This window comes from Motacilla alba, chromosome 23 (assembly GCF_015832195.1).
Source record: "Motacilla alba alba isolate MOTALB_02 chromosome 23, Motacilla_alba_V1.0_pri, whole genome shotgun sequence".
NCBI classification, from domain to species: Eukaryota; Metazoa; Chordata; class Aves; order Passeriformes; family Motacillidae; genus Motacilla; species Motacilla alba.
The window spans coordinates 2331803-2344478 of NC_052038.1; the positions used below are offsets into that span (position 1 = coordinate 2331803).

The following is a 12676-nucleotide window of genomic DNA, read 5'->3' on the forward strand; positions in this document are numbered from 1 at the left end:
GACAAGGGTACATCCTTCAGGATAAACAGAGAGCTCAGCACAAGCCCCGCAGTGGGACCTGAGGCCCAGAGTGTGTGTCAGTGGGTACAAAGACTTGGGCAGCGGCAGTGTGAGGAGAAAGGCAGCGGAGAGGTGAGTGCAGAGAGCTGACGGGGCGCCGCTTGCAGTGCCAGAAGGATACAGCGGCGGGACTGCCGAGCCGAGCAGAGCTGAGCAGAGCCGGGAACGAGCCCGCCGCGCCTCCTCCCCGCCCGCGGGGCCGGGCCGCCCGCCCGCGCTCCAATGGGCTCCGGGGCCGCCCCCGCCCGCCGCGCTATAACTGCGGCAGCGCGGCCGTGCGTCCCGGCCAGCCCAGCCCAGCCGCGGAGCCCAGCGCAGCTCGGCAGAGGGGAGCCGCTGCCCGCCGGAGCCCGGACCGGTGCGTACCGCGCAGGCACAGCCCGGCTCCGGCCGGGGCTCCCCGCGCAGCTTCCCGGCCAGCGGACCCCGCGGAGGGAGCGGAGCAGAGCGCTGCTTTCGCCCGGGAGGAGGTGGGAGCTCGCCGGGATCTTCTGTCGCAGCCGGCTCGGCGGGAGCGGGACGCGGAGCCGTCCCCGGGAGCCGTGGCCGAGCCGCTGTCACCTCGCAGGGACCTGGAGCCATGGCCGAGCATATGATGATGCCGATGAGCCACGGTGGCGCCGGGCTGCAGGGCTACCGCATGGGGGTGAGCGGGCTGCAGGGACCCCCGCAGCACGGGCAGCACGTCCTGAGGACGCTGCCCTCCGCCGCTCAGATGATGCCCTACGGAGGGGCCGGCATGGACGGTGCGATGAGGCCAAGACCCAGCCTCAGCGGACAGATGGGCCACCACCAGATGCAGAACGCAATGATGTTCAATGGGCCGGGTCAGCAGCAGCAGTACATGGGGCCGGTGGGCACGCAGCAGCTCATGGCCAGCATGCACCTACAAAAACTCAACACCCAGTACCAGGGCCACCCGCTGGGCATGAGCAACGGGCCCATGGGAGCGGGTGCCCAGCAGTACAGAGTGGGGCCGGGCCAGCACCCGGGCATGCAGCACATGCCCTCACCGGCGCTGACATTGAATGTTATGGACACTGATCTTATAGATGAGGAGGTCTTGACATCCCTTGTCCTGGAACTGGGGTTGGACCGGATTCAGGAGCTGCCGGAGTTATTCTTGGGACAGAACGAGTTCGACTTCATTTCAGACTTTGTTAGCAAACAGCAACCCAGTGCCATCAGCTGTTGAGGGGCTTTGAGCTCCTCCTTGTGTCTTGGTGGTTTTGAGTTTGTTTCTAACTTTTCCCCACCTGCCATCCTCCTCCCTTCCCCTGCCTTGCCCTGTCCTGGATTCCTGCCCTCCCCAAAGGGACAATCATCGGACACTGGCTTGCAATGGATTGCTTTTCTCTTCCGTGTGGGTTTTTTTTTTTGTGTGTGTGTGGGAGTTTTTTCAGAGGGGGTTGGTGCACCCCAAGCAGAGAGCAGATCAAGAGCTCCTGCTGTAGAACTGCCTCTAAATGACATTAACAGGATTTCTGGCTTAAGTAGAAATAATGGACTTATGACTTTCCTCAACTAGGCTTGGAGCACAAGAAGCGATAGGCAGCTGGCAGCCCTGCTGGTAGCTGGATTTGCTCGTGGAATCTGTGGTGCCAGTGGAGCTGAAGGATCCTGAGAGAGAATTGTCTCCCTGGTGCATGGTTTGAACCAGTTTTCCCTTGCAACCATGGGTGGGGTTAGTTATTTGTTGGGATGTTTTACTGTGACAGTAAATAGGTCTTCAGTCATGTCTGTTCAGCTCGGGAAGGGGCACTTCCCCATAGCAGGCTTTTTTCTAACTCACAAAAATAAAGTATGCCTTGGGGAAGGGTGTGCGTTTGTGCCTAAATGTTCATCTCCGTGGAACTTAAGATCTCGGACCTGTACTGCTAATCAGCTGTAAAATTTACCAAGTGTTTGAGGTTGATTCAGGCATGAGGCTTAAAGCTGCAGTCTGGCTCCACTTTTTTCCACCTCTGAAACCAAATAAAGACCATGTAACTGTATATTTCAGTTCTAATCTTATTTATTTTCCTGTGATTATTTATTTGCAAGGGCTCCTTTTGTTATTTGGCTTTGGTACTGCTGGGAAAGATGCCTGGAGAGTACTGCAGCTTTAAGATGCTGGCTTTGGGAAAAGCAAGCCTGGGGTAGTTTTCAAGCTGCTCTGCAGAATAGTCACTTCAACTCGAGATCGTTATGCTGAACGCGCAGGACTCTAAATCCAACACCTTTCTGAATGTGATAAAGATGACTCGATTTCCAGTTCCCTTGCTCAGAGAAGCTGAGATGTAAAAGCCGGCGGGGTTTGGTTTCCTCCGCTGGCTCCTGTTTCCAGGCGCTCCGGTGACTCCTGGTTGCTGCTGCCCCCTGGTGCTGCCGGCCCCTGGCAGCTGCCGCTCGGCGAGTCGGAATGTACAGATGGATTTGCGAATAAAAGCTGAAATCTCTCCCGTGTGCATTTGTTCAGTGCCCGTGCAGGGTGGACCACTGGGAGAAGAGTTGCCTTTGCTCCTGCTGGTGGTCTGTAGGTCCTGTCACTTTTGTGCCCCACCTGATACTCGAGTTGGAAGGATTTGGTTTCTATTTTAATGCTTGGAACTAAGCCCTCGAAGTGTGGCTGGGAGGATGAGATGCTCCTTTTCTGTACTAAAGAGAAATTACAGATGTGGATGGTGTTGCTCTGTTGCAGAATGGCTGCTTTTGCTGGCTGAGCCAGGTGATAGAATCATAGAATTGTTGGAAAGGACTTAAAGATCATTTAGAGTTGCTTGGACAAGTGGGTGACTCCTTCCAGACTGAGTGCACCTCTGACAGCTGGGCTGCAGCTCTCTGCTGCAGTTTTCTATACCACAAAGGCTCTAAAAATCAAGACAGCCATTGCTCTCCTACTCTTACAGGGCTTGAATTTTCCTTTTTAAAGGGTTTCCAGCCAGTTCCTTTGCAGAGCTGAGGGAGATGCCCATGTGTTCCTTTCCTGTCCTGTAGTAATGGGGCTGTGGATGCTAGCATTGACACGGCTGAGCCACTGTGAGCTGTCTGTCAATGTCCCCATGTCTTGTCCCTTGCACAGCTCAAGACCAGTTGTTAAAGTCCCGTCCTTTTGGTGGTTATGCCTGTACCTTTTGACCTGGAGACCTGGTCAAAAAATAACTGCTGGGGCTTTTGTTGAAGGTGGGAGAGCCCTGCTTAGGCTGTCAGCTCTATGGCAATGGGCTGCTGGAGACCTGGAAGAACTTTGTTGTCTCCGTGTAGGTGCAGGTTGTAGGTAAGCAGTGAAGAGTTGGCAACCTCAGAATAAAAGTAATTCAACCACAAGATTACCATTTTCTAGGCTGTCAGTTCTTGTTCAGGGGGGTGTAGGCTCTGTGTACACACCACTGTGACCTACAGTGTCCCAGTTGCAAGTGGGGAGCTGTGTCCATCCCACGGATGAGGACTATCAACTCAGCAATTTCTGCAGAGCTTCACCAGGACCAGCTTTCTGTGTGATAAGCACTTTGCACTTGATGGCCAGAGGAACCTGTCTGTACATCCTCTCTGGGGGCTGTGCACTGCACTGGGAAAGGTGCTGTTGATTTAAGTCAGAGCACAGGAACTGATAATACCACAGATGTGGAGTGACTGGGGGTTCACAGCCAGGATTTTCTTGGGAGTCTGTCCCAGCAGGCTCAGTTGAGATCGTTTCAATGCTTCTTGAGTATGTCACCCCCATTCCCCAAAAGACCCTGTGAAGTGTGGTCAGTCTGTGATTTTCTAGAAAATCCAGGTCAAAACCACTTATCATTTCTGCTGGAAGCCTGGTTTTTCTGTCTGGGCTGGACTGGCCAAGTGCTGTGATCATTTCCTTCATAATGCTTTCTCAGTTCGGGTGCAGTTTGCCCCCTGCACTTCGTGCTGCAGGCTCTGTATGCCTTGTTCAGGCACACAGGAGCTGTACAGCAGCACAAGCTGCAGCTGGGACAGCTCAGGTCTCCCTCTGCACTCAGCTGTGTGCTGCACCCTGCCTGCCCAGGTCCCCTGGCTGGGTGACTGTGAACAGAGGTGCCAGGTGGCACAATGGGACAATCCAGCTACCTGCATCTGCAGGTGAGGTCCCCAAAGGTCACCAAAAATATAACAGGGCTGAGTTCTGCTTTTCCCATGCAGCTGACACTGAGCTCTCTGTCCCAGAGCAGGCAGGAGGGTAGCAGGGTGACCCCCAAAGCTCTGGTAGGGACTGAGAGGCTCTGCAGAGCACTGCACACTGCTGCTGAATGACAGTGCCTATCAGTTTGGGAGCTTGGAGGGCAAATAAGTGAACTCTTCACATGGAGAGCTTATTTACAGACAAGCAGCTCTCCTCTGAGGTACCAAGAGGTTACTTTCTGTGCTGTCAAAGAAGGGAGGTTCTCAAACCCCACCCTGTCCCCTCATCTAGGCTGGATCCTCTGTCACTCTCCAAATAGGTTTTGTAGCTATTTGTGTAATGTCCAGGGCTTGAGGCAGCCTCTGGGAGCATGAGTGTGAAAGCACAGAAAGACAAGGCCTTTCTCCACATGCCTGTCTCTGACCACGTGCTCTTGGGGTGATGAAGTTTGTTGATAGCTCAGGGTGATGTAGAGTTGCAAAGGTGAAAGTCTGGTGCAGAGCTGGTGAAGGAGCTGCTAACGGTGAGTGGCCAGGCAATAACATGAGGGATGCCTGGTAAAGACAAAACGATGGCTAGAGGGTTAATCCTCCTTGACTTCATGCAGTGCTGGGCTCTAAACTAGCCTCACTCAGCAAAGATCTTACTGTAACAATCAATGTTTCTATGAAAAATCTCAGCTTGCTGTTTAGGAGGAGCCAGAGAAGCAAAAGGAAGGCTAAAAAATCATGAGAAGATGAATGAAAAGAAAATCAAACAGTGAATGTCCTACAGAACCAACAGACAATTCAGACCCATGATGGTGAATTGTCAAAAATTCTGGTCTGTTTATAGAAAACTGAAAATGTAAAACTAGACAAATGGTAGAGAAAGAAGAAACAATTGAGGTGGAGAGCAATGTTTCTCAAAAGAAGCCACAGGATAGCTTGGGACTCCTCAGTCAGGAAAAGCTGGGCAACAGAAGTCTATAATGTAAGTGAAAGGAGAAGGTGATGGAATTTTTTTTCCCAAGTGTGATGGGAGATATCTGCTGATCTCTGCAAGTTTAGCAGAGGCCAGGTCAAACCCAAGTGAACAGAGGTGTTTCTGCAGGCAATGTGTAGTTCATCGAAGCTCTTTCTGACAGTGTACAAGGTACATGGACACTTGGGGATACCTGAATATTTCTGTATGGCCAAAACCACTGACCTGTGGCTCAAAAGATCTCCTGAATCAAAAGTTCCTGACTCAGAAACAGGGGGATGTTTGGTTTTATTTTGGGCTTTTTTTTGAGGGTGGGGTTGTTTTGGTTTTGGTTTGGTTTTTTTGGGTGGTTTTTTTTTTGGTTTTTTTTTTTGGTTGGTTTGGTTTTTTGTGAGGTTTTGTTTTTTTTTTTGTTTGTTTGTTTGTTTGGGTTGGTTTGGTTGTTTTTAATTCATAGATAAGTTTTTCCTTCAGTAATGTCTTCTGCCAATGAAATCCACCAGGGAGAAATCAAGGTCTTTATAAGAAGCTTAAGCTCTCTAAGCTCCTCTTTATTTTAAACCTGCCACCCCCTCACTTTGTTCTGTGTCCCCAAATTCCCAATCATTTCTTGTTCATCTTCTCCACATTAGTGATGATTTTGGAGCTGCTGAGATGTTCCCTCTTGAGTGTCTCCCTGTCCAAGAACCACTGTGCGTTGTAGATTGTGATCACCTTTTTCTGCCCTGTTTCTAGCTTTATGGGATGGGGGAGGGAACAGCACTGGTTTAAGCTGTGGATGGATGTGTCATGGATTTCAGCAATGCTATAATTAGCTCTGGTTGTTCTATATTTCAAACATCCATCACAGAACCACAGAAATATTTAGACTTCAGAAGGGACCTTTTGAGGTCACTCAGTCCAATCCCCTGCTCCAAGCAGGACTGCATTCAAAGGCAGGGCAGGCTGCCTAGGACTTTGTCCAGGCAGATTTTCAAAACTTCAGGGGATGGGATTTGTTTGGAGCCTTATTTTAGTTTTAGGGCTCTGATTCTTCGTTTTTTTAAACCCTGTATTGCTGGGTTTGCATTTGCCTCAAAAGTTTGGAGTGAGGAGTCCCATCTGCTTCTCTTCCTCATGCTGCCATCTTGGGACCTCAGTTTCTGCACCACTGTGTCCTCAAGCCTCTAGAGAAAAGCCTGTCTGAGTTTCCCTGAGCAGGGGAAGCTTTGCTCTGTTTCTCTGCAGCACACTTCTAGGGATGGCTTGTTCCTACTCAAAACAGCCAAAGAATACAGTTTGTTCTTGTGACATCTTGACTTGGCCCATGAATCCTCTGGACTTCCACAGGGGTGAGGAAGAAAGGGGATTTTACAATTTATCTCACCCTAAAACTCCAAAGCACAGTTACTAAGAAATATTCAAATAGCTTTCATGTTCTTGGCTACAACATTACTGTGTCAGATGTGGTTTTCTCCTCTAGAAAACTGGACATGCTCCTGGTGAAATACTGACAACTTATAAAAATAAAACTATTGCAGTGCCTGAGGTCATTCTGTGCAGCTCCCAAAACAAGCCACAGCACCTGCCTCGAATACAAGCTGGCTGCTAAGGATACCCATCCCACAAACACTGGCACCTGCAGCAGAATCCAGGGAATGCTCCACACATCAGCTCCAGTCCTGTCTTACAGGTAAGTCCCTCCCTATGCCCCAGCACTGCTCCTGGGGTATATGGCAAGAGGCAGAGGCAGGTGTCAGCTCCCAAGGAAAGCATGACTCCACCACCTCCAACTCCATCACGCTCTGCATTTGGGCAGCACTGAGCCCCTTGATCATTGCCCGTTAGCATGGGCTCCCTGACAATCACATTGCCTCACCGCATTGCCAAGGAAATGGAGCAATTTGGATTCAAGAAGCCAATGGCAAAGACAAGAGAAAGAGTCTCGGCAGCCACAATGAGGCAGAATACCTTCAGATGAGGGGACCAGGCAGGGCATCCCACATACCAGGTCCTTTGTTGATCACAACAGAAAGCAGAGTTAAGTCTGGCTGTGTCAATGCCAGAAACGTCTGTGTCGTTCCCTCTTCCGGATCCTCCTGTCACAAGCACATGCTGATGAGGATATCCCTGAGATCCTACATGTGATTTGTTACAGCTGGACTCTGCTGGAGTGCCTCTGCAACAATAACCGAGGATCCCACTGTGGAGGATTCCCACTTTGCTGAACCTAAGTCCCTAGTGCAGCAAGGATTCCTAGGAACCTCCACATGTCTCTGCATGAATAGGGATTAGGGAAAGCAGCTCTTTGCCAAATCCAAGTGATATTCCAGAGACAAAGCACTAAGCCCATGGTAAAAGCTGTGCAAGTGACTGCTTTCGCAAGCATCTGATCCCAGCCCCATTCCCAGCTCAGCCTTTGCCCTGAAGAAGAGGGAAAACAGGGATCTGCACCTCAAGTCTTTGATAGCATGCTGCTGTTTAGAAAGCCAGTGGTTACACTGTGGTCCACCTCAGCAGTATTTGATGCTGAGGGGCTCTTCTGGGGCATGTCGTTGTTCAGCGTGTTACAACACTCCCCATTTTCAGATGCTGGTTACAGATTGCCGTTAGGTTGCTTCATAATTGCTACACAAAGGTATGGACCAAGTCCTGCTTTTCCTGTTTCAACTGCAAATATAAAATTCAGTTGATTGCAAGGCACTGTAGTGAGTTAAGTTTTGACAAATCAGCCCAGTCCTGTGTCCATTGAATGCATGCAGCTCAGAGGCAGAGGGACCTTTCCATGTGCAGGGGCTGTGCTGCATCCTGCAGCCTCCGGATGGATTATTATTTCCTTTCCAGATTTGCCAAAAATATCCCCGAGTTCACATTTCCAGGGAATTCTGCAAGTTCAGCTTGCTACAAACATTCATGACCTGCTCATGACCACTGAAATACCAGGGAGGTTTTGAGACCTCAATGCACCAGTTTTCTGATCTCCCACACTGCTGGCTCTGATCCATGGTCCATCCTTGCTGCTTCAGCTGCAAAAAGCAGATATCCCCATGGAAATCTGGCTCTCCCTGCATGGCTGAAGAACTGTGTCTGCCCCATCCTCTCCCCATCCCTCTGCACACCTCTGCTTTTCTTCAACAGCACAAAACAAACTCCAGAAGGGAACAGAGGGTTTTATTTAATTCTTTAATTCTCAGCCAAGCCACTGTGCCAGGTGTTTTGCCAGGCACACTTCTGTGCCAGAGCCACAACCAAAAGCTATCACATCCCTACAGGTGGGAGACTACAGGTAACACTGCAGTACTGTGAGCAGTGCCAAGAGCAAAGCTGGTTTGTCAAGAGGGCACAGCTAAGTAAGGAAAGGAACAGTAATTTTAATAGTTAAACATAGCTGTAGCTTCCTCAGAATTTCTGGCAGGGTTCAAAATAGGATCCCAGTGTCCCTGAAGGAAGAGAAGCTCAGCACTGCCCACCGAGCCACTGGCCTGCTGGGGCAAAGAACAGGGAGGGAGGGAGAGTGTTACCCAGCATCCCAACACAGCCTGGCTAAAATCCAGAGAGGCATCTCATGGAGATGAGATTTGAAGGTGCCTATTCCTCTCCTTTCACAGGTGTTGGGGAAGAATGGGTTAAAAGAAGAAGACTGGTGAGGAGGATTGCAAATGCTCAATTGACCTTGCAGCTGGGAATAACCCTTGATAAAGCAGTGTAAGCAGCAGACCCGTGTTCCTCCAGCATGGACCAAGTTTGTGTACCTCTGCCTGGGTGTTCCACTGGAGATCCCTGGCACAGCTCAGTAATGGGAATAAATTTGCTCTTTGTGCTTGAGCCATGAGTTTGTGGCTGTCCTCACTGCCTGCCTGTGCCGACTCACACAACAGAGAAGCAAAGCTAGCCAAGGCTCCAAGGCTGTGTTTTAGACCTCTTGGAGGAGTCAAATCCCACCTCTGGTGTGTGTGGATGCAGTGAACACTGCACTGTTCAGCATCTTGGAAGGATAGAGCTACAAGTACTCCTGATTTCTGCCCTTGCACCACAGGGATCTGCCCCTTTGGACAAGCCCAGCTGTGTCACACATTAAAGGCACGAGTGCCACAATTGGCCAATTTCTCCTGCAAAGCCTTTGTAAGAATTCAGGGCTGTGAACAGCACCAACTGCACAGCCAAGGGATTTAGGGCTGAATTAGGTACTCACTGGAGTTTGACATTTCCAAAGAGTTACTACAAGCTGTCGGGACTGGAGCGTGCCTCCAGCAGATGGGCAGCAAGACCTGCTCTATTCACTCCTGTCTGAAGGATCTCTGAGTGAGCTCAAGACAGCAAAAGAAAAGCTGCAAGAGTCCCTGCCCCCCTGCAAGGGAAGGCTCTGCACCACAGGCTGTTTATAAATAGCCAGTTTCAGGAAAAGGCACTTTCCGTTTTGGTGTCAGTACGCTGTAAAGAATAAACAACTTTCAGGGCTGAAAAAAAGCCCTCCTTATCTTCCCATGCAAGACCTGCCTCCATGCGCTCAGCAAGCTCCAGCATTTAGGGCTCAGCTGGGGTCCCCTCAGCCATCGGGGAGGCAGGCAGGAGACCCTGAGTCACATCCTCCACAGAAATGTTTGTGGCAGTTTTGACACGGCCACCAGGCAGAAGGCAGGCTCGTTAACACAGGATGTGCAATCAGGGCCCTCGTTTCTGGACTGCTGACCTGGGTTATGCTCAAGAGGGGTTGAACATACTGGAATAGTGCCCAGGGTGTGAGGACACAGCCTCTCATTAAGGATCATTGCCACACTTCCACAAATCACCTGGGCTGGACTACTGGTTAAATACATGGTATCCCAGAGGAAAAACAGGCGAATGCTGTGGCAGCGTGAATGCTGTGGCAGTGTGAGACTGGCAACAGGAGAGCTAGGAGCAATGGGAGGGAGCCTGCAGCTTCTGCTCTGAGCACCGGGCAGCTCAGCCCAGCAGAGCCCCATGGGAACTTCCTTATGGACTCTCTAACTCAAAATAGCTCTCAGACCTCTCTAGTGAAGACACACTTTCTGGAATCTTGGCACTTTCTGGAAAGCACGCCCTGACTTTTCCTTTTGTCTTCATCCCTGGGAACCCAGAACTACTCTGATGCCCAGTGCAAAGGGGTTGGAAGGGACGGGAGAGACTCGCCATTGGTAGGGGTGGAGGGGAAGAACGGCCCTGTATATAGCTGGGTCCATTGCCACGGCAGCATCTTGAAGTCAGCTCTTTGGAGTAGCCAGTGTAAAGCAGAAAAGAGTACAGATAGAGAATGTGATCAGCCCGTCCTCCCCATCCCAGCGTGGCTGTCCCCAAATGAGGAGGGACACTCAGGTGCTGCGGAGTGATTGTTTGGGGGCCATCGGTGGTGACCTCGCCCCCTCTACTCGACCGTGGTGTTGACAGAGCCAGCGTGGGCAGGAAGGGTCCCCGGCACCCAGGGCCACCCAGGGCCACCCGGGGCCCCTCGGGGCCACCCGGGAACTCCCGCGGGGCGCTGCTGCCCCCTCGCGGCACTGGGCGAGAAACACCGCCCTGCCCGGCCCCGGCGCTGCGGGAGCGGAGTGCGGGGAGCGGGGAGAGGAGTGCGGGGAACGGGGAGAGGAGTGCGGGGAGCGGGAACGGGGAGAGGACTGCGGGGAGCGGAGTGCGGGGAACGGGGAGAGGAGTGCGGGAAACGGGGAGAGGACTGCGGGGAGCGGAGTGCGGGGAACGGGGAGAGGAGTGCGGGAAACGGGGAGAGGAGTGCGGGGAGCGGGAACGGGGAGAGGACTGCGGGGAGCGGAGTGCGGGGAACGGGGAGAGGAGTGCGGGGAGCGGGGAGAGGACTGCGGGGAGCGGAGCAGGGGGAGCGGAGTGCGGGGAACGGGGAGTGGGAACGGGGAGAGGAGTGCAGGGAGCGGAGTGAGGGGAACGGGGAGAGGAGTGCGGGGAACAGGGTGCCAGGTTGTAGGTACTGAGTGCTGGGTGCGGAGTGCTAAGTGCGGGGTGTCAGGTGCTGAGTACTCAGTGCTGGGTGTGGGGTGCTGCTGAGAGCGGGGTGTCAAGTGCAGGATGCGGGTTGTGGGGAGTGGGGTTTGGGGTGCCAGGTGCTGGGTGGGGAGCTCGGGGGCACAGTGCCAAGACCTGGGTGATGAGTGCTGAGGGTCCTGCAGGTCACAGCACTGGGGTGCCTTCTCAGAAGCAGGTGCTGGCCTTATCCTTCCCATGGCCACACTGTTTGCTCCAGAAATGCAGGGATGTGTGGGCTATGTGTCAGGTGGTGATATCTTCACACTGTGCACCGTCAGAACACAGAGTGAGGAGCCAGAGCCCTGGGAATCCTCCTTGCTGAAGCAGAACACACTGTAAGCACAGCAGCACCATGGGGATTCCCTCAACAGCTACTGCTGTCACTTTAACTCCTCCTGCAAAACTCCTTTCCTCCCCCATGAGCTCCCCTGTCCCATCTTCCCACTTCCATTTGTGTCGCAGGTTGGTATGAGTGTGACTCCCAGAGCAGCATCAGGGTGGGCAGACAGGAAAGTTTCCTTTCCAGGGCCTCACCACCCTCACAGGAAAGAATTTCTTCCTAATATCGCATCTACCCCTGCCCTCTGACAGTGGGAAGCCATTCCCCTTTGTCCTGTCCCTCCTTCCCCTGTCCAAAATCCCTCTCCAACTTTCCTGGAGCCCCTTCAGGCACTGGAAGGCCACAATAAGGTCACCCTGGAGCCTTCTCTTACTCTGTTACACAAGTTTCATCCACCACCCTGCTCCATATTTACCATCATTTTGACCTGGTATGGATGCTTCTGAAATCAGAAATTTTTTTGTACCAAGCATTTCTTAAAGAAATATTTACACTCTTATTTTACACACACATACACTGACTTCTTAAGATCTTATAGGGCATGACCCCAGTATTGTTCTACTCATAGACTGGGTGTACTTTCCTTAAAATACTACAACTCCTGCACTAGGGAGCAGAAAGGGATCTTCTCTTAAATTCCTTTACTCTTGATTTGCGAGCATTTGCATTATTGCTGGTGGAATTGCTCGGTGTTGGAAACATGGCTCTTCCTCACCTCAGGCCAGGCTGTCACGGCAGCGCTCACCCTGGCAGGGCTCCTGGATCAAGAACCCAGCAGGGTGGAGAAGTGCCTCTGCTGGGCTGCCCCCTCCTAAAATCCCGCACAGCGCAGGATGTCTTCCAGACCCAACCTGCCACTACCTCCAAGTCAGGCTGTCCAGGCAGTGCCAAGCACCTCCTGCAAACTGACATCAGGAACCTGGGCTGGTGAGTTTTGTTTCACAGGGAAAAGGGCCGGCGTTGGTGTTCAGAGGCCTGTTGCCCTGAGTGGCCGGCTGCCTGCTGAAATTCTGCATTGCACAGGATGCTTCCCAGACCCAACCTGCCACCACCGCCAACTCGGGCTGCACTGACAGTGCCAAGCACCTCCTGCAAACTGACATCAGGAACCTGGGCTGGTGAGTTTTGTTTCACAGGGAAAAGGGCCGGTGTTCATGTCCAGGGGCTGTGCCCCAAGTAGGCTGCCACCTCCTAAAATCCCGCAC

The 12676-nt window shown here is 52.2% G+C and overlaps 1 protein-coding gene across 1 annotated transcript; it reads left to right on the forward strand.

Moving 5' to 3' along the window:
- Positions 1-319: 319 nt before the first annotated feature.
- Positions 320-2498, forward strand: CITED4 (Cbp/p300 interacting transactivator with Glu/Asp rich carboxy-terminal domain 4). The gene has a single exon (XM_038160996.1). It carries the CDS (start codon positions 641-643, stop codon positions 1253-1255), a length of 615 nt encoding a protein of 204 aa, XP_038016924.1. The 5' UTR covers positions 320-640; the 3' UTR covers positions 1256-2498.
- The last annotated feature ends 10178 nt before the right edge of the window (positions 2499-12676 follow it).

Excerpts from the sequence above, each read along its gene's own strand:
- CITED4 (XM_038160996.1), top strand. The coding sequence starts at position 641 with ATGGCCGAGCATATGATGATGCCGATGAGCCACGGTGGCGCCGGGCTG.